Genomic DNA, 19063 nt, shown 5'->3' with positions numbered 1-19063 from the left:
ACAGGAATGATCAGTACCAAGTCTAGTTATGCATATTGTCAGCATTTTCCGGTTCAATGATTTTCGTTTGAGTTATGGCCCGTTAATAATTTTTATTTTTAAAGTTTGTCCGGACTACTTCTCTTATACCACTAATGCAATTTCAATGAAACTTTACAGGATTGATCTGTAGCTCAAGTCCTTGCGCATATTGCACGGGTTTTCCGGTTGAATGATTTTTGGCCGAGTTATGGCCCTTTGATAAAAAGGTGTTTTTTTCTGTGTGTTGCCAGATACGCAAAAGCTTGTCCGGACTACTCCTCATAAACTACTGGTGCAATTTCATCCAAACTTTACAGGAATGATCAGTACCAAGTCTAGTTGTGCACTGTCCATCTGTCTGTCCGTCTGTCACAAAATTTGTCCCAACATGAAATTGGCCATCATGAGGCGACACATGTGATTACTGATCGCTCTTGTTCTCAAATGTAATCTTGTTTCTTTTAACATTATTTATGTAACTCTCATATCCCCTTAAGTGTTTCATATTTTTATACCCCCGCACAACAAATTCGTAAGGGGGGTATACTGGAATCAGCTTGTCCGTCCGGCCGGCTGTCTGGCCGTCCCGCTCTCCGTCGGTTTTTTCTTGTCCGCCCAATAACTTAAGATTCCTTTGACCCACAGTCTTCATATTTGGCATGGAGGTTAGTCATGATTATTAGATGGCCCCTGTTGATTTTGAGGTCACCAGGTCAAAGGTCAATGCCATAGGGCCTTGACTTCAAAAAGCTTGTCCGCCCAATAACTTAAGATTCCTAAATTGACCCACAGTCTTTATATATGGCATGGAGGTTAGTCATGATTAGTAGATGACCCCTATTGATTTTGAGGTCACTGGGTCAAAGGTCAAGGTCACAGGGGCCTTGACTTCAAAATGCTTATCCGCCCAATAACTTAAGATTCCTTTGACCCACAGTCTTCATATTTGGCATGGAGGTTAGTCATTATTAGCTCGACTTTTTTTTTTTTTGAAAACAAAGTAGAGATATTGTTATAGTCGCGGCGGCGTTGCCGCTGCCATTGCCGTCCGCAAACTTGTACCTGGATCATAACTTTTTTATTTCTTGGTGTATTGTCTTCATACTTGGCCACAACAACCCTTGGGACAAGACCTTTCAGAAGACCACACTAACCTTGACCTTCATCCATAAATGACCTTGACCTTCAAGGTTAAATGTCCAAATTTTGCTTGTTTATGCTGTTATTGGCTGTAACTTTGTTATTTTGAATGGATTGTCTTCAAACTTGAACATAATAATCTTCAAGGATATCCCTTAAAAATAACCAGACAGACCTTGACCTTCACTCATAAATGATCTTGACTTTGAAGGTCAAATTATTGAAATTTTCATTTTTTTGGCTATTATTGGCTGTAACTTTGTTATTAGCTCACCTGTCACAATGTGACAGGGTGAGCTTTTGTGATCGCTTTTCGTCCGGCGTCCGTCCGTCGTCCGTCCGTCTGTCCGTAAACTTTTACTTTAAATGACATCTCCTCATAAACCACTAAGCCAATTTCATCCAAACTTCACAGGAATGTACCTTTGGTGGTCACCTTTAAAAATTGTTCAAAGAATTTAATTCCATGCAGAACCCTGGTTGCCATGGCAACCGAAAGAAAAAACTTTAAATATCTTCTTTTAAAAAACCCAAAGAGCTAGAGCTTAGATATTTGGCATATAACATCTTCTAGTGAGTGTCTACCAAGTTTGTTCAAATAAAAGCCCTGGGGTCAAAATTGGCCCCGCCCCAGGGGGTCATTGATTTTCCCTATATGCATATAGTAAAAACTTAAAAAGTCTTCTTTTAAAGAACCCAAAGAGCTAGAGCTAAGATATTTAGCATGAAACATCTTCTCATGAGTGTCTACCAAGTTTGTTCAAATAAAAGCCCTGGGGTCAAAATTGGCCCCGCCCCAGGGGGTCATTGATTTTCCCTATATGCATATAGTAAAAACTTAAAAAGTCTTCTTTTAAAGAACTCAAAGAGCTAGAGCTAAGATATTTAGCATGAAACATGTTCTAATGGGTGTCTACCAAGTTTGTTCAAATAAAAACCCTGGGGTCAATATTGGCCCCACCCCGGGGGTCATTGAATTTCCTTATATGTGTATAGCAAAAACTTAAAAATCTTCTTTGAAAAAACCCAAATAGCTTCTGTTTAGATATTAAGCATGAAACTTCTTCTACTAAGTGTCTACAAAGTTTGTTCAAATAAAAGCCCTGGGGTCAAAACTGGCCCCGCCCTAGGGGTGTCATTGTTATATGTGTATAGTAAAAACTTAAAAAATCTTCTTTTAAAAAACCCAATGAGCTAGAGCTTAGATGTTAAGCATGAAACACCTTCTTATAGGTGTCTACCAAGTTTGTTCAAATGAAAGCCCTGGGGTCAAAATTGGCCCTGTCCCAGGGGGTCATTGGTTTTTCCTATATGCATATAGTAAAAACTTAAAAAGTCTTCTTTTAAAGAACCCAAAGAGCTAGAGCTAAGATATTTAGCATGAAATATCTTCTCATGAGTGTCTACCAAGTTTGTTCAAATAAAAGCCCTGGGGTCAAAATTTGCCCCGCCCCAGGGGGTCATTTATTTTCCCTATATGCATATAGTAAAAACTTAAAAAGTCTTCTTTTAAAGAACCCAAAGAGCTAGAGCTAAGATATTTAGCATGAAACATCTTCTCATGAGTGTCTACCAAGTTTGTTCAAATAAAAGCCCTGGGGTCAAAATTGGCCCCGCCCCAGGGGGTCATTGATTTTCCCTATATGCATAAAGTAAAAACTTAAAAAGTCTTCTTTTAAAGAACTCAAAGAGCTAGAGCTAAGATATTTAACATGAAACATGTTCTAATGGGTGTCTACCAAGTTTGTTCAAATAAAAACCCTGGGGTCAATATTGGCCCCACCCCGGGGGTCATTGAATTTCCTTATATGTGTATAGCAAAAACTTAAAAATCTTCTTTGAAAAAACCCAAATAGCTTCTGTTTAGATATTAAGCATGAAACATCTTCTACTAAGTGTCTACAAAGTTTGTTCAAATAAAAGCCCTGGGGTCAAAACTGGCCCCGCCCTAGGGGTGTCATTGTTATATGTGTATAGTAAAAACTTAAAAAATCTTCTTTTAAAAAACCCAATGAGCTAGAGCTTAGATGTTAAGCATGAAACACCTTCTTATAGGTGTCTACCAAGTTTGTTCAAATAAAAGCCCTGGGGTCAAAATTGGCCCTGTCCCAGGGGGTCCCGACAGACCTTGACCTTTCACTCATTAATGGCATTGTCTTTGAAGGTCAAATTATTGAAATTTTCATTGTTTTGGCTGTAACTGACTGTAACTTTGCTATTATTGAAGGGATCACATTCATATTATAACAGAACATTCTTTAGGATCAGACCTTGTTGTTTATCAAACCCAAATTTGCTTGGGCTCTTTAATGACCTTGACCTTGAAGGTTAAATTACTGAATTCGCATTAAATGACCATAATTATATATTTTTTGGTGTGTGTGTGTATATACATATATATATATATATATATATATATATATATATATATATATATATATATATATATATATATATATATATATATATATATATATATATATACATATCATATCTATCATCATCATCATCATCAACAACAAGAACAACAACAACAACAACTTTCTATTTTTAGAATTGCGTGCTTTTATTTATAGAATTGCGTGCTTTTATTTATAGAATTGCGTGTTACTATTTATAGAATCGCGTCTTACTATTTATAGAATCGCGTGTTACTATTTATAGAATTGCGTGTTTCTATTTTTAGAGTTGCGTGTTACTATTTGTAGAATTTGCGTCTTTCAATTTTTAGAAATTGCGTGTTACTATTTATAGAATTGCGTGTTACTATTTAAAGAATTGCGTGTTTCTATTTTTAGAATTGCGTGTTTCTATTTTTAGAATTGCGTGTTTCTATTTTTAGAATGGAGTGTTACTATTTTTAGAATTGCGTGTTACTATTTATAGAATTGCGTGTTACTATTTATAGAAATGCGGGTTACTATTTTTAGAATTGCATGTTTCTATTTATAGAATTGCTTGTGTCTATTTATAGAATTGCGTGTTTCTATTTTTAGAATTGCGTGTTTCAATTTTTAGAATTGCGTGTTACTTTTTATAGAGTTAGGTGTTTCTATTTTTAGAAATTGCATGTTACTATTTATAGAATTGCGTGTTACTATTTTTAGAATTGCGTGTTTCTATTTTTAGAACTGCGTGTTTCTATTTTTAGAATTGCGTGTTTCTTTTTTTAGAATTGCGTGTTACTATTTATAGAATTAGGTGTTTCTATTTTTAGAATTGCATGATACTATTTTTTAGAATTGTGTGTTACTATTTATAGAATTGGATGTTACTATTTATAGAATTGGATGTAACTATTTTTAGAATTGAGTGTTTCTATTTATAGAATTGCATGTTTCTTTTTTTAGAATTGTGTGTTTCTATTTATAGAATTGCGTGTTACTATTTTAAGAATTGCGTGTTTCTATTTATAGAATTGTGTGTTACTATTTTTAGAATTGCGTGTTACTATTTTTAGAATTGCGTGTTTCTATTAATAGAATTGCGTGTTACTATTTTTAGCTCACCTGAGCATATGCTCAGGGTGAGCTATTAGGATCTCTCTCCGTCCGTCGTATGTCTTACGTTGTCCGTTCACACTTTTCAAACGACATCTCCTCTGAAACCATAAGGCAGATCATAATGAAACTTCACAGGGATGTTCCTTGTGTGAAGCCTTAACAAAGTTGTTCAAAGAATTCCATTCCATGCAGAACTCTGGTTGCCATGGCAACCAAAAGAAAAGCCCTGGGGTCAAAATTGGCCCCGCCCCAGGGGGTCATTGATTTTCCCTATATGTATATAGTAAAAACTTAAAACACTTCTTTTAAAGAACCCAAAGAGCTAGAGCTAAGATATTTAGCATGAAACATCTTCTAATGGGTGTCTACCAAGTTTGTTCAAATAAAAGCCCTGGGGTCAAAATTGGTCCCGCCCCGGGGGTGATTGATTTTTCCTATATGCATATAGTATAAACTTAAAAATCTTCTTTTAAAGAACCCAAAGAGCTTGAGCTTAGATATTTGGCATGAAACATCTTCTAATGGATGTCTACCAAGTTTGTACAAATAAGAGCCCTGGGGTCAAAATTGGCCCTGCCCCAGGGGGTCATTGATTTTCCCTATATGAATATAGTAAAAACTTAAAAAATCTTCTTTTAAAGAACCCAAGGAACTAGAGCTAAGATATTTAGCATGAAACATGTTCTAATGTATGTCTACCAAGTTTGTTCAAATAAGAGCCCTGGTGTCAAAATTTGCCCAGCCCCGGGGGACATTGATTTTCCTTATATGTGTATAGCAAAAGCTTAAAAATCTTCTTCGAAAAAACCCGAATAGCTAGAGTTTAGATTTTAAGCATGAAACATCTTCTAGTAAGTGTCTACAAAGATTGTTCAAATAAAAGCCCTGGGGTCAAAACTGGCCCTGCCCAAGGGGTGTCATTGTTTTTAAATATATGTGCAAAGAAAAAACTTAAAAAATCTTCTTTTAAAAAACCCAACGAGCTAGACCTTAGATGTTTAGCATGAAACATCTTCTAATGGGTGTCTACCAAGTTTGTTCAACCAAAAGCCCTGGGGTTTAAACTGGCCCCGCTCCGGGGGGCCTGTATACAGGTGAGCGACTTCAGGGCCATCATGGCCCTCTTGTTTTTCATAATTATGCTTTTTCGGCTTAGAGAATTCTTTGTAAAGGTTTTGCTTGTAAGCTGGTATCTCCATAACTACTGAAGGGTTTGTGCCTTTTTTGGGACAACTGTATTCTTAATAATAAAGCAGTGATTTACTCGATAAAACATCTGAATAACAAGCCTTTGTACCTTTTCGGACATTTTTATGTATTCATATAGGTAAGCATTATTATACTCGATGAAACACCCTTGTGACAACTTTTCGAATAGTCGAGCGTTACTGTTCTCCGATAGTTCTTGTTGTTTTTCTCTTTTTTCTATATATAACAATTTTCTTTTCTTCTGAATTTTGATAATATTTTCTTACTATTGTCATTTATTAATGGGAAGGATTCATACTTTGACAAAACTAGTTTGACAAGACAGACCTATTAAGATTATGAAAAGGAACGTTAAGATTTGTTCAAACGTTTCTTTGTTTGCTTTTAGAAAAAGTAAAAAGTTGAGCGTTGCCCCCGCTTGGCAGTGGCTCTTGTTAAGATTCAATTTCTGTCACGTGTAGCCCAAAAAATATTTGACCTAGAGTCATAAGATTGACAAAACAGTGGAGTGTGGCCTGTGTTAATTTTCATACTTTATTTTTGTCTAGGCCAATTCTCCTACACTTTAAAAGCTATTGACTTGAAACTTCATAGGATGATGGATCTCATTGAGAAGGAACTTTTACTCTGCACTTCATAGTTTGATTTTTGAGTTATTGCCCTTTGTTTATTTTCACACTTAATAGGTTTGTCCAGAGCATAACTTAGGATTGACTCCAAATATGGTGTGCTAGCTTTTTTCATTGACCTTAAGTGCAGTGCACAAAAGTCCATCCATGAGTCCTCCATTTGATCTGTCAGTGTAAAACTTCTGTGGAATATTTATTTTTGATAATATAACAGTTTTATTAATCCTGACGTAACATTGTTACAATCAGTTCAAATGCCACTAAAGTTAAAAATACATAAACATTGCAAGAGCAGTGTTTATAAATAACCTATATTTTAGAAGAAAATGACTAACTGATACTGTTGACAAGGTGACACAGCGACTCCCGGAGTTCTAGTTTTATATTTGAATATATTTTTATGCTCCCCGAAAAATTTAGGGGTAGCATATAGTCGCCGCCTTGTCCGTCCGTCCGTCATTTCGTCCGTCCGTCATTTCGTCCGTCCGTCCGCTTTTCTTGTCCGGGACATAACTTTGAAACAACAAGAGGTATCAACATGAAGCTTTGTAGGTAGATAGGGATCATTGAGTAGATGTGCAGTGTACAAGAACCGTAACTCTGCCTTGCCTAATTTCAGAATTATCCCCCTTTGTTTATTTTACACTTTGAACTTTGTGTGTGTGTGTTGGGTTTATTTACCCTTGCCACCGGTATAAAACCATATGGGCGAGCATATGCTTCATTTATAACAGGGAGAAAACTTTATTTAGTTAATATCTGCATATGTGACTAGGGAGTACAATATTTCCTGCCCCAAAAATGCAAAATAATTACATTAGTTGGGGCCGGAAGAAGGTGGGATTATATCCCACACTAAGATTAAAAAGCTGTATTTAAAATTTAAACTTAAATTAAAAAGGGGGGAAGACGCTTCTATATAGGGAATAAAAAAAAACCTAATAATTATGTTTAATGATAGCTTAATTTGTTGCAAATCGTATTTATAATGTTAAAACAAATATTAAAGGGGGGGGGGGGGGGAGACGCTTATACGCGTACACCTTCATAACTATAAGTGGTACCAACATGAAACTTTGTAGGTAGATAGATCTCATTGAGTAGGTGTGCAGTGCAAAAGAACCGTAACTCTGCCTTGCCTAATTTTTGAATAATCCCACTTTGTTTATTTTACACTTTGAACTTTGTCCGGGACATAACTCTAAAACTATGAGAGGTATCGACATGAAACTTTGTAGGTAGATAGATCTCATTGAGTAGGTGTGCAGTGCACAAAAACCGTAACTCTGCGTTGCCTTATTTTTGAATTAACCCCCTTTGTTTATTTTTACTTTTTGAACTTTGTCTGGGACATAACTCTAAAACTATGAGAGGTATCAACATGAAACTTTGTAGGTAGATAGATCTCATTGAGTAGGTGTGCAGTGCAGAAGAACTGTAACTCTGCCGTGCCTAAGTTTTGAATTATTTCCCTTTGTTTATTTCCCACTTTGAACTTTGTCCGGGACATAACTCTAAAACTATAAAGGTATCAACATGAAACTTTGTAGATAGATAGGTTTCATTGGGTATATGTGCAGTGCTAAAGAATCATAACTCTGCCTTGCCTTATTTTGAAGTTATTGCCCTATATTTACTTTTACTTTTTGACTTTTGTCCGGAACTATTAGAGATATCAACATGAAACTTTGTAGGTAGATAGATATCATTGGATAGAACTGCAATGCTTAAAGAACCTAAACAAAGCCCTGTCTAATTTTGGAGTTATTGCCCTTTGTTCATTCTTAAACTTTGAATTTTACCCGGGACATAACTCTGAAACTATAAGAGATATCATCAGGAAACTTTATAGATAGATAGATCTCATTGAATAGAAGTGCAGTGCAAAAAAAAACATAACTCCACCTTGCCTTATTTTGAAGGTTTTGCCATTTGTTCATTGTTTTATACTTTACTGTGTCCAAAAACCTTCTCGGGAGCATCACCTGGTTCAACCTGTTCTTGTTTATAAATCAAACATGGTTAAACATATTAAATCTTTGACATAGATTCAATGTGTTTCAGGAGTTTGAAATGTGAAAACTGCTGTAAGAATTCAGTATAAAATTATTTAAGTATTTTGCAGGTACTGGGAGGCTTTAAAGAAATGGGACGAAGCATTGCAGTATACTCCTTGCGATGAAAAAATTCATGAAATGAAAGCTCAGGTAAATCACAATATACACTTTAGTCTTATACTGTTAATGAGAAAGAATAGGACTACAGTTGCAAATCTTAGATTTAAAAAAGCTTTATCAATGTTTACCCAGCAGAATTTCATAAATCGGAATAGGTTTGTATAAAGTTCCTTTAGGTCACTATAGAAATATAGTGAAAACTATATAGAAAACTTATAAGCCAACCTCTGATCAGGACGAGTTTTCCCTGCATTGGAGATGATTATCATCTAGGATTTGACAATGTAGTTCATCATGTAAAATGAGGTGGAAATTACTAGGTTAGTGATTGTAATGTAAAATTTTGGAGAAGAATTGTGTTATATTTTTCAGGTTCTAATGGAGTTATGTGAAGTATTTCCAGCTGTCCAATCTGCAAAGAAAGCTGTAGAGTATAGTCCAACATGGTGGATTGCTCATCAAACATTGGGTCGGGCTTATCTTGGACTTGGAGAAGTGAAAATGGTTATAATACTGAAAATTCTTTCCCAGTTCATTGTTTGAAAAAGAGTAGGAGAGTGAATTTTGACTGCCTCCGTGGTCGAGTCGATGACTTCTAATCCAGTTACCTCTCTGGCGTGGGTTCGATCCCCGGGAGATGCTTGGGTAGTTTAGCACGGAGGAAGGTAGTTCAGTACTGGTGTAACTCTCCAGGAACGATGGTTAGAAAACTACCCGCCTATATGACTGAAATACTGTTGGGAAAAGGGGTAAAATGAAACAAACAAACAAACAGAGTGAATTTTAACAAATAGTTCTTTGTTCTAATTTGTAGATAGAAAATCTTGTTTTATGGGATTTGTTCAATTGGATTTCTTGTTATGGCCTCCACTATAAGTGTGGGGGGATTTACATTTGCCCATCTTTCTGTGTGCGTGCATGTATGTATGCGTTCTCATGTTGTGTCACATGTAGCTCTAAAAGTGCTTGAGCTAGAGTCATGCAAACATTACAGGAATATTGATTTGCATGTGAAGTTGTGCATCTGGGGTTTCACTTGTGGATTTATTCAGTTTGGTCAGAGTTATTGCCCTTGACTTAGTAAAATTTTCTGTTTCTGTCGCACGTAGCTCATAAAGTATTTGACCTAGAGTCATGAAACTTTACACAAATGTTGGTCAGCATTTGTAGTTGTGCACCTGGGGTTTTGCTTGTTGACTGATTCAGTATTTGTAGAGTAATTGCTCTTGACTTAGTAAAAAATTGAAATCTCAACTTGTGTCACACATATCCCAAAAAGTGTTTGACCTGGAATTATAAAACTTGACCTGGAATTATAAAACTTTACAGAAATGTTGATCAGCATGTGAAGTTATGGACCTGGGGATAAACTTGAGGATTTATTTATTATTTTTAGTAATTGCCTTTGACTAAGTAAAAATTTGCAATTTTAAAATTGTGCCTTGTGTAGGCCAAAAAGAATTTTACCTGTAGTCAGGGAACTTGAGAGAAAAGTTGGTCAGCATGGTTAGTTGTGCCAGTTGGGCTTACTTATGTCAAGCCTGTCCCAAATGGTATTTGACCTAGAGCCATAAAACTTTACAGAAATGTTTGTGAACATATGTAGTTATGCACTCGGGGGTTTGCATGTGGGTTATTCAGTGTTTGTAGAGCCATTGGCCTTTAAGGTATTAGCACCCTAATGCATTACCTCCGCTTTGAAGAGTATTCAAATAGGCTAGAATTACTGTTAACTACATTGAAAATGAAGGCCATGGGTTTAATCCCCAGAAGGGTCAACTTTTTTTTTCTTTCTTTTTTTCTTTTAACATTATTTATGTATCTCTCATGTCCCATATGGAAAGAAAAAAGTGTTTAATTTTTAATTTTTAATTTATATAGGTATTTATTGGCTAAATTATGCTAAATCTAGTAATAAATATGGTACCTGATATTTTCAAAGTGTTATATAATCAAAACTAGACGGTAAATGTATTTCATATTTTACAAGATCAACCAATATACTTTTTTAAAAATTTAGGGAAACTTTGAAAACAGGCACTCATTTTGGGTAAATTTTAAGATTTTTTTGAATTAGGCTCCCTAAGTAGAAAAATGGTCAGACATGTGGTAAAAATGGGTGGGGTAGGGTAACATTTTTATACAGATTTCATAAATTTTAAATAGAAACCATAATTTTGCTTATGTGGATTGTTAGCTGAATGATACTATTTGTTTCTTACCAAAAATTCATGGGAAAACATTTTTCATTAGAATGTTATTGCAGATTATTTAAAGGTTCCTCATTTCTTAAAAAGGGCCCTCATAACATCCTAGCTTGAGTTCAGAAAAGTGGCCATAACTTGATTTCCGTACGGTAAACTTTGTTTAAATTTTGCATACAGGTGTACTTTAAGGTATACATCTGACCTATGATGTCAATTCTTTAGTTCCTGATAGTGCCCTTTAGGGTCCTAATACCTTAAATCATAAAAATTTGCAGTTTTCATCTTGTGTTGCACATATCCCAAAAAGTATTTGACCTTGAATCATTAAACTTTACAGAAATGTTGATCAGCATGTGAAATTGTGCATCTGGGGTTTTGCTTGTTTCTATTTTCTTTTAAGCATATTATAGGATTGAAATTCTTAGTATTGGGAAAATCAAGGGGAGTCTACATATCCATATTGCTACCCTCTTTGCAAAATTTACTAAAATGCTCTTTGCATATACACAGGTCATTCTTTGCCGACATAAACCAATCTAATAAATGTTCATTCTTCTAATAAAAGGTGGTATGTTGAGAGGAAAAGAAGTATACCACGAAACACTAGAATGTTTAAACTATGTCTTTCTAAGGAATAAGTCCATTCTTCAATTACTGCAACTCCACAATAAGTTACACAAAACTGCAATGTTTCGCCACACCCACACTGCCTTGGCATGTTCTGTAGACCAAAATGAACCAATGATTTTGAGGGGTGTAAATTTCAGGAGTCAGTTTCTCAGTCTGGTTCTCCACTTCATGGTTTCTGGACGATACTTAGAACTTGGAATGAGATATTGTTATCAAACATGGTATATAGCAAACTTATGTGGAAACCTTGGTTGGTATTGCTTTTGGAACTGCTTGGGTCACTGTTACGAAAAATACAAAAATGGTTTCCGGACAATAACTAGAGTTAGAAATGAGATACTGTAATCAAACTTGGTATAAAACAAGCTTATAATGAAGACCCCGATTGGGATTGCTTTTGGAATCACTTTGGTCAAGGTCACTGTTACAAAAAAATAGAAAAATGACAATAACTAGAGTTAGGATTGAGGTATTGTAATCAAACTTGTTATATGGCAAGTCTATGTGAAGACCCCCGAAAAAATAGAAAAATGACAATAACTAGAGTTAGGAATGAGATATTGTAATCAAACTTGGTATATGGCAAGTCTATGTGAAGACCCAGGTTGGGATTGCTTTTGGACCCCCTATGGTCAAGGTCACTGTTACTTAAGATAGAAAAAAGGTTTCCGGACAATAACTTGAGTTTGGAATGAGATATTGTGATCAAACTTTGTATAAAACAAGCTTATATGAAGACCCCGATTGTGATTGCTTTTGGAATCTGGTCAAGGTCACTGTTACGAAAAAAATAGAAAAATGGTTTCCTGACCAAACTTTGTAATTGCAAGCATATTTGAAGGGTTTGGATTGCTTTTGGACCCACTGGGTCAAGGTTACTGTTACTAAAAATAGAAAAATGGTTTGTGGGCAATAACAAGAATAAGGAAAGAGATATTGTAATCAAACTTTGTATATAGCAACCTTATGTGGAAATGCCGGTTGGAATTGTTGTTGAACCCTCTTGGGTCGCGATCACTGTTACTAAAAGTAGAAAAATGTTTTACAGACAATATAAGAGTTAGGAATGAGTTAATGTAATTAAACTTAGTATTAAGCAAGGATATATGAAGACCCAATTAGGGATTGCTTTTGGACCTCCTTGTATCAAGGTCACTGTTCCAATTTGATTTCGGGTTCACTATGATTTCGGGGTCACTAGATCAAAGATCAAGGTCATAGGGGCCTTTAATGTCAGAATGGTTTCTGCTCATTATCTTGAAAACTATTTTTCACAAATACTTCATATTTCACATATTGATTAGTCATATGTTGGTAAACAATGTGGTTTCTGCTGATTATCTTAAAAGCTTTTTATTACAAAGTCTTCATGTTTCACATACTGATTGGTCATAGTTAATAGATAACCCCTATTGATTTTGGGGTCACTAGGTCAAAGGTTATGGTCACAGGGGCATTAAATGTCAAAATGGTTTCTGCTCATTATACTAATGATAGTTTTCATTCAGTTTCAGGTCATATATTGGTCATTATTTTAAGCTCGACTATACGAAGTATTTAAAGAGCTGTCCTACTCGCCCCGGTGTCAGCGTTAAAGTTTTGGTGCAGTAAAATATTTTTCACTATAACTTTTTCATGTCTTAAGGTATCAACTTCAAACTTCAAATATATGTTCCTTATCATCAACCACATCTTATTTGACAAGGTTCATAACTCTAGCACAAATATTTTCAGATTTATCTCCCCTTGAACATAGAATTTTCCTTAAAAAATATTATTTTTAGCTCACCTGAGCACAACGTGTTCATGTTGAGCTATTGTGATCCCCAACCGTCCGTCGTCAACAATTTCTTTAAACAACATCTCCTCAAAAACCAATGACTGCACAGTAACCAAACTTTACAGGAATGGTCCTTGGGTGGCCCCCTGCCAAAATTGTTCAAATGGTTCCGGTCTGTTGCATAAGTAGGTCACAGGGCTAGAAAAGGAGTTTAAAAAATGCAAACTTAAAAACTCTTCTTGTCTGAAAGTACAAGGCTTAGAGCTTTGATATTTGGTATATGATATCACCTAAAGGTCCTCTACCAAAGTTGTTCAAATTATAGCCCGTGTCAAAATTTCTTTATATGTATATAATAAAAAAATAAAAAAACTTTCTTCTCTGAACTGACAAAGGCTAGAGGTTAGATATTTGGCATGAAGCATTGTGTAGTGAACTTCTACCAAGATTGTTCAAATTGTAGCCCTAGGGTCAAAATTGGCCCTGCCCTGGGGGTCATAGGTTTTCCTTATACATTGTATGTATATGGTAAAAACTTTTAAAAAATCCTCCTGTCTGAAGGTACAAGGCTTAGAGCTTTGATATTTGGTGTGTAATATAACATATAGGTCCTCAACCAAAGTTGTTCAAATTATAGCCCTGGGGTCAAAATCGACCCCACTCCAGGGGGTCATAGGTTTTCCTTATATGTATATAGTAAAAACTTTAAAAATCTCCTTGTTTTAAGGTACAAGGCTTAGAGCTTAGATATTTGGTATATAATATCATCTATAGGTCCCCTACCAAAGTTGTTCAAATTATAGCCCTGGAGTCAAAATTGGCCCCGCCTCGGGGGTCATAGGTTTTCCTTATATGTATATAGTAAAAACTTTTTAAAAAAACTTCTCCTCTGAATTGGGCTTAGAGATTAGATATTTGGCATGAAGCATTGTGTAGTGGAACTCTACTAAGATTGTTCAAATTGTAACCCTAGGGCCTATTTAAAGTTCTTGGTGTATTGTCTGAAAACATCAACTTACACAAAAACATTAACCCTGTTTTGTATATTTTTAAGACCAGGTAACTTCACTTTTGTATATCAATTGCATTGGTACTCAGGTATTGGGGGCCAATGGCCCCCTTGTTTCTGTTACTTATTTATTTCTTAAGGGATCAACTTCATACTTCAAATATATGTGACAATGTTCATAACTGTAGCACCAATATTTTCCGATTTATCTACCCTTGAACTTAAAATTTTCCCTAAAAAATACTATTTTTACTGTTACTTCTTTATTTCTGAAGGGTCAACTTTATACTTCAAATATATGTTCCTTATCATGAACCACATCTTATATGACAAGGTTCATAACTACTCTAGCACCAATATTTTTAGATTAATCTTCCCTTGAGAATAGAATTTTCCTTAAAAAATATTATTTTTATGCTACCGCAGAATCTGCGATGCGGTGGCATATAGCGATTCACCTGTGTGTGTGCGTGTGTGTGTGTGTTCTATAGATTATATAGTGGACTTAAAAAATCTTCTAGCCCAATTTAAACCAAACTTGACAGGATTGATACTTGGGTGTTAAGGGCTTCCAAAGTTGTTCAAAGAATTTCATTCCATGCAGAAATCTGGTTGCCATTGCAACCAAAAGGAATTATAAGAATAAATTAAAAAAATCTTCTTGTAAAGACCCACAAGACCTAGAGCATAGATATTTTGCATAAGGCATTGTCTGGTAGACCTCTACCAAGATTGTTCAAATTATAGCCCTGGAGTGAAAATTGGCCCTTCCCCGGGGGTCATTGATTTTCACTATATGTTCATATAGTAAAACTTGAAATACCTTCTTGTCAGAAGGAACAAGGCTTAGAGATTTGATATTTGGTATATGATATCATCTATAGGTACTCTACAAAAGTTGTTCAAATTTTGCCTCTAGTATCAAATAAGCCCCGCCCCCCGGGGGTCATAGGCTTTCCTTATATGTATATACTAGTAGTTAAAACTTAAAAAAAATATCTTCTCGAAATTGACAAATGGTTTAGGTTAGATATTTTTCATAAATCATTGTGGAGTGAACCTCTAGCAAAATTGTTCAAATTATAGCCCTTGGGTCCAAATTGGCCCCATACTTGTTTCTCCAACATAAATATAACATTCGCAACCTGAGGCGGAAGTTACGGCTGCAGCAATGTGTTAGGGTATCGACATATATGTCAATGTGGTATGTTGTCTACAAGGTACTTGGCTTAAGTTTCCTATGCAGGAAGGTGATTCATCAGGAGGTAGTTATTTATGGTTAAGACATATGAGTGCAAATCTACGAATGTGTTGTATGCAGTTTATTGTAAGCGTTGCAAACGTTATATTTATGTTGGAGAAACAGGGGATACGTTGTAACAAAGACACCTTCTAAATTTATCCAGAGTACGAACCAAGTACAACGATCCGGATCGTTAGCGGCGCATTTTTACACGAACGACTACACAGTTAATGATTTTTCAATAATGGGGCTGGAAAAGCTATACGGGAATGACCAATACCGAAAAACAATAGAAAATGTGTGGAAAAATAAATTGATAACCTTTAGACCATATGGAGTTAATACCAAAGAATAACGCGGCAGACGGCAAGCAACGCCATGGCGGGCGTCGTTCATTGACGTAACGTCACTTCCATTGTTTTGTTTTGATATACAATGTATTTGTATGTAAAATAAATGCTGCTGAAGAAGGCCGCAAGGCCGAAAGCTACGGCAAATTTAAATTAGCGTTTTTGCTCATATACGGCAAGTTAGAGATATTACTTAGATATATATATATATAGGTTTGTGAAAAATATTTGCATCTACAAAATACCTTTCAAAAACACTGGATCCCAAGAAGGATACAAGAACGGGGAAAAAATAACAATAAATTTGGAGAAAATAAACGTTCATACAGTGCTAAAGTATAAATACCCAAGTACTTTCGGCGTATTATGCCTTCATCAGGGGTGTATTACATGTATAATGTGCACACAAAAGAGCACAAAATCTCAATACGTGTGTACTGTATAGTATCAAAAATTGTAATATATATATATATATATATATATATATATATATATATATATATATATATATGCTAATATGCTAGTGTCACAATCGGCCCAAGGGGAGGGGGGGGGGGAGGGGAGTGGCACAGGTTTTCCTTAATTTGTATATAGTTAAAAAATGTATATTGTAAAAAACTTGAAAAATCTTTTTCTCTGAACTGACAAAGGCTAGAGGTTGGATTTGGCATGAAACATTGTGTAGTCGACCTCTACCAAGGTTGCTCAAATTATAGCCCTGTTGTCAAAAATGGCCCCGCCCTGGGGATACAAGGTACAAGTCTTAGAGCTTCGATACTAGGTATATAATATCATCTATAGGTCCTCTACAAAAGTTGTTCAAATTTTAACCCTTGTATCAAAATTGGCCTGTCCCAGGGAGGAGACATTAATTTTCATTATGTACTAAATGTAAAACCTTAAAAATTCTTCTTTTCTAAAGATGTTCAAAGTTTGCTCCCAGTGTCAAAATTGGTCCTTGCACAAATAAAAGTTTGTCTTCAGGTGAGCGCGTTGGGGCCTATGGCTTCCTTGTTAACTGAATGGATTGACTTCAGAAATTTCAAGTCGTTTCTTTTCCATCAGAGCAAAGAAATTTCTGTTTCATTTTCATTGACATTGTCAAATGCATAGTATGTAGTAAAAAATTTGGCGGCTTTGATACTATTACAGATATATATATATATATATAGTTATGTCATAATTTTTTCCATAGTTTTGTCTTCCTTTTCTGTGTCCAGTATTTTATTATTATATTCGAGCGTGCTGTCTCCTCGGACAGCTCTTGATTAAAAAGTTTAGGTTGCAGGTGGGGGTATGAATCGCCTTTAGTGATAGCTTTAGTTTATATTGTTTTATTTTTATTAGGCTGTTCAGAGCTTCTCTAGAGCTGTGCACCTAAACCCAGGAAACTTGGCATTGTGGGAAGATGACTTAATGTGGGCTTGTTTGTTACTACAAAAACGTAAAACACTGGAAGTGGAAAAGAAGCAAATATTATCAATTAAAGATGGGGGTGGATTGAAAATTGTAGAAATCGGAAGTGATGTCGATAATGATGATGATGAAAAAGTAGTACAAGAGCATGACCAATTTAAGATGAAATCTGACGTAATTTCTTTAAAAAACTTGCCAACAAATTATGTTCAAATGAGAGATGATCTACATGTACCTCCTTGAATAAAAGTATGGAAATTGTCTGTGCTTATTAATATATGCCTAGCTTCCTCATCTTGTGGAATTACAAATTTCATTTATCTAAACTTCTTTTATTGTTAGTAATAACAAGCTATTATGATTACTCCTGGTTTGTTGTCCATACATTTATCTGCCCATACTTATTATGCCACCGCAATCTGCCATACGGTTGCATATAGTGATTCACTTGTGTGCGTGTGTTTGTCTGTTACATAGATTATATAGTGAACCTTAAAAAAAATCTCCGATTTCAACCAAACTTGCCAGGATTGTTCTTTTGGCGAAGGGCTTCTAAAGTCGATGGTAGGGTACTACGTCATCATGCAGCAGCATCTGCTGAATGCTCGGACCATTTATAGCTCAACTTTAAAAAAAATAAATAAATAGAGGTATTGTTACAGTCATGTCTGCGTTGCCGTTGCCTTTGCTGTCTGCAAACTTGTAAATTGATCATAACTTAAGTTCTTGGCGCATTGTCTTCATACTTGGCCACAACAACCCTTGGAACAAGACCTACCACACTAACCTTGACCTTCATACATAAAAGAACTTGACCTTCAATGTCAAAAGTCGAATTTTTGCTTGTTTCTTGCTATAAGTGGCTATAACTTTGTTATTTTTGAATGGATTGTTCTCAAACTTGAACATAATAATCTTTTAGGATATAGCCCTTAAGTTATTGGGGTTTTAAAAAATAAAACATCAAAGACAAGACCAGGTTTAAGGTCACAGTTCAGCATGTTGCATAAAATTTCCAAGTGATAAATAAACAAGAGGGCCATGATGGCCCTATATCGCTCACCTTAAGGAAGAGATCTTAAAAGTATTTTTATGCTCCCCGAAAAATTTCGGGGGAGCATATGGTCGTCGGGTTGTCCGTCAGTCCGTCCGCCCGTACGGACGTCCCGAATTCGTGTCCGGCCCATAACTTTGTTATTTGAAGTCGGATTTTAAAATTATTTCACAGAAATGATCACCATATTGAGACGACGTGTTGCGCGCAACATTTGGGTCGCTACCTTGAAGGTCAAGGTCACAGCATGACCTTGCAGCAAAATCGTGTCCAGTCCATAACTTCATTATTTGAAGTCGGATTTTAAAAATATTTCACAGAAATGATCACCATATTGAGACGTCGTGTCGCGCGCAACATTTGGGTCGCTACTTTGAAGGTCAAGGTCACAGCATGACCTTGCAGCAAAATCGTGTCCGGTCCATAACTTTGTTATTTGAAGTTGGATTTTAAAATTATTTCACAGAAATGATCACCATATTGAGACGACGTGTCGCGTGCAACATTTGGGTCGCTACCTTGAAGGTCAAGGTCACAGCATGACCTTGCAGCAAAATCGTGTCCGGTCCATAACTTTGTTATTTGAAGTCGGATTTTAAAAATATTCCACAGAAATGATCACCATATTGAGACGATGTGTCGCGCGCAACATGTGGGTCGCTTCCTTGAAGGTCAAGGTCACAGCATGACCTTGC

General features: G+C 35.7%; 1 protein-coding gene across 1 annotated transcript in view; it reads left to right on the top strand.

Annotated features, from left to right (window-relative positions):
* LOC132732541 (tetratricopeptide repeat protein 33-like) overlaps nucleotides 1–17577 on the top strand; it is a 54034-nt gene extending 36457 nt beyond the window's left edge. The window contains exons 4-6 of the mRNA XM_060719016.1: nucleotides 8628–8709; nucleotides 9052–9183; nucleotides 17246–17577. Of these exons, the coding sequence (XP_060574999.1) occupies nucleotides 8628–8709; nucleotides 9052–9183; nucleotides 17246–17557 (526 nt within the window). The 3' untranslated portion in view covers nucleotides 17558–17577. The remainder of the gene's footprint in view (nucleotides 1–8627; nucleotides 8710–9051; nucleotides 9184–17245) is intronic.
* The last annotated feature ends 1486 nt before the right edge of the window (nucleotides 17578–19063 follow it).

Source organism: Ruditapes philippinarum, unplaced genomic scaffold (assembly GCF_026571515.1).
Source record: "Ruditapes philippinarum isolate M1 unplaced genomic scaffold, ASM2657151v2 ctg4240_1_1_1_1, whole genome shotgun sequence".
NCBI lineage: Eukaryota > Metazoa > Mollusca > Bivalvia > Venerida > Veneridae > Ruditapes > Ruditapes philippinarum.
This window is presented reverse-complemented; position numbering and strand designations above follow the sequence as displayed.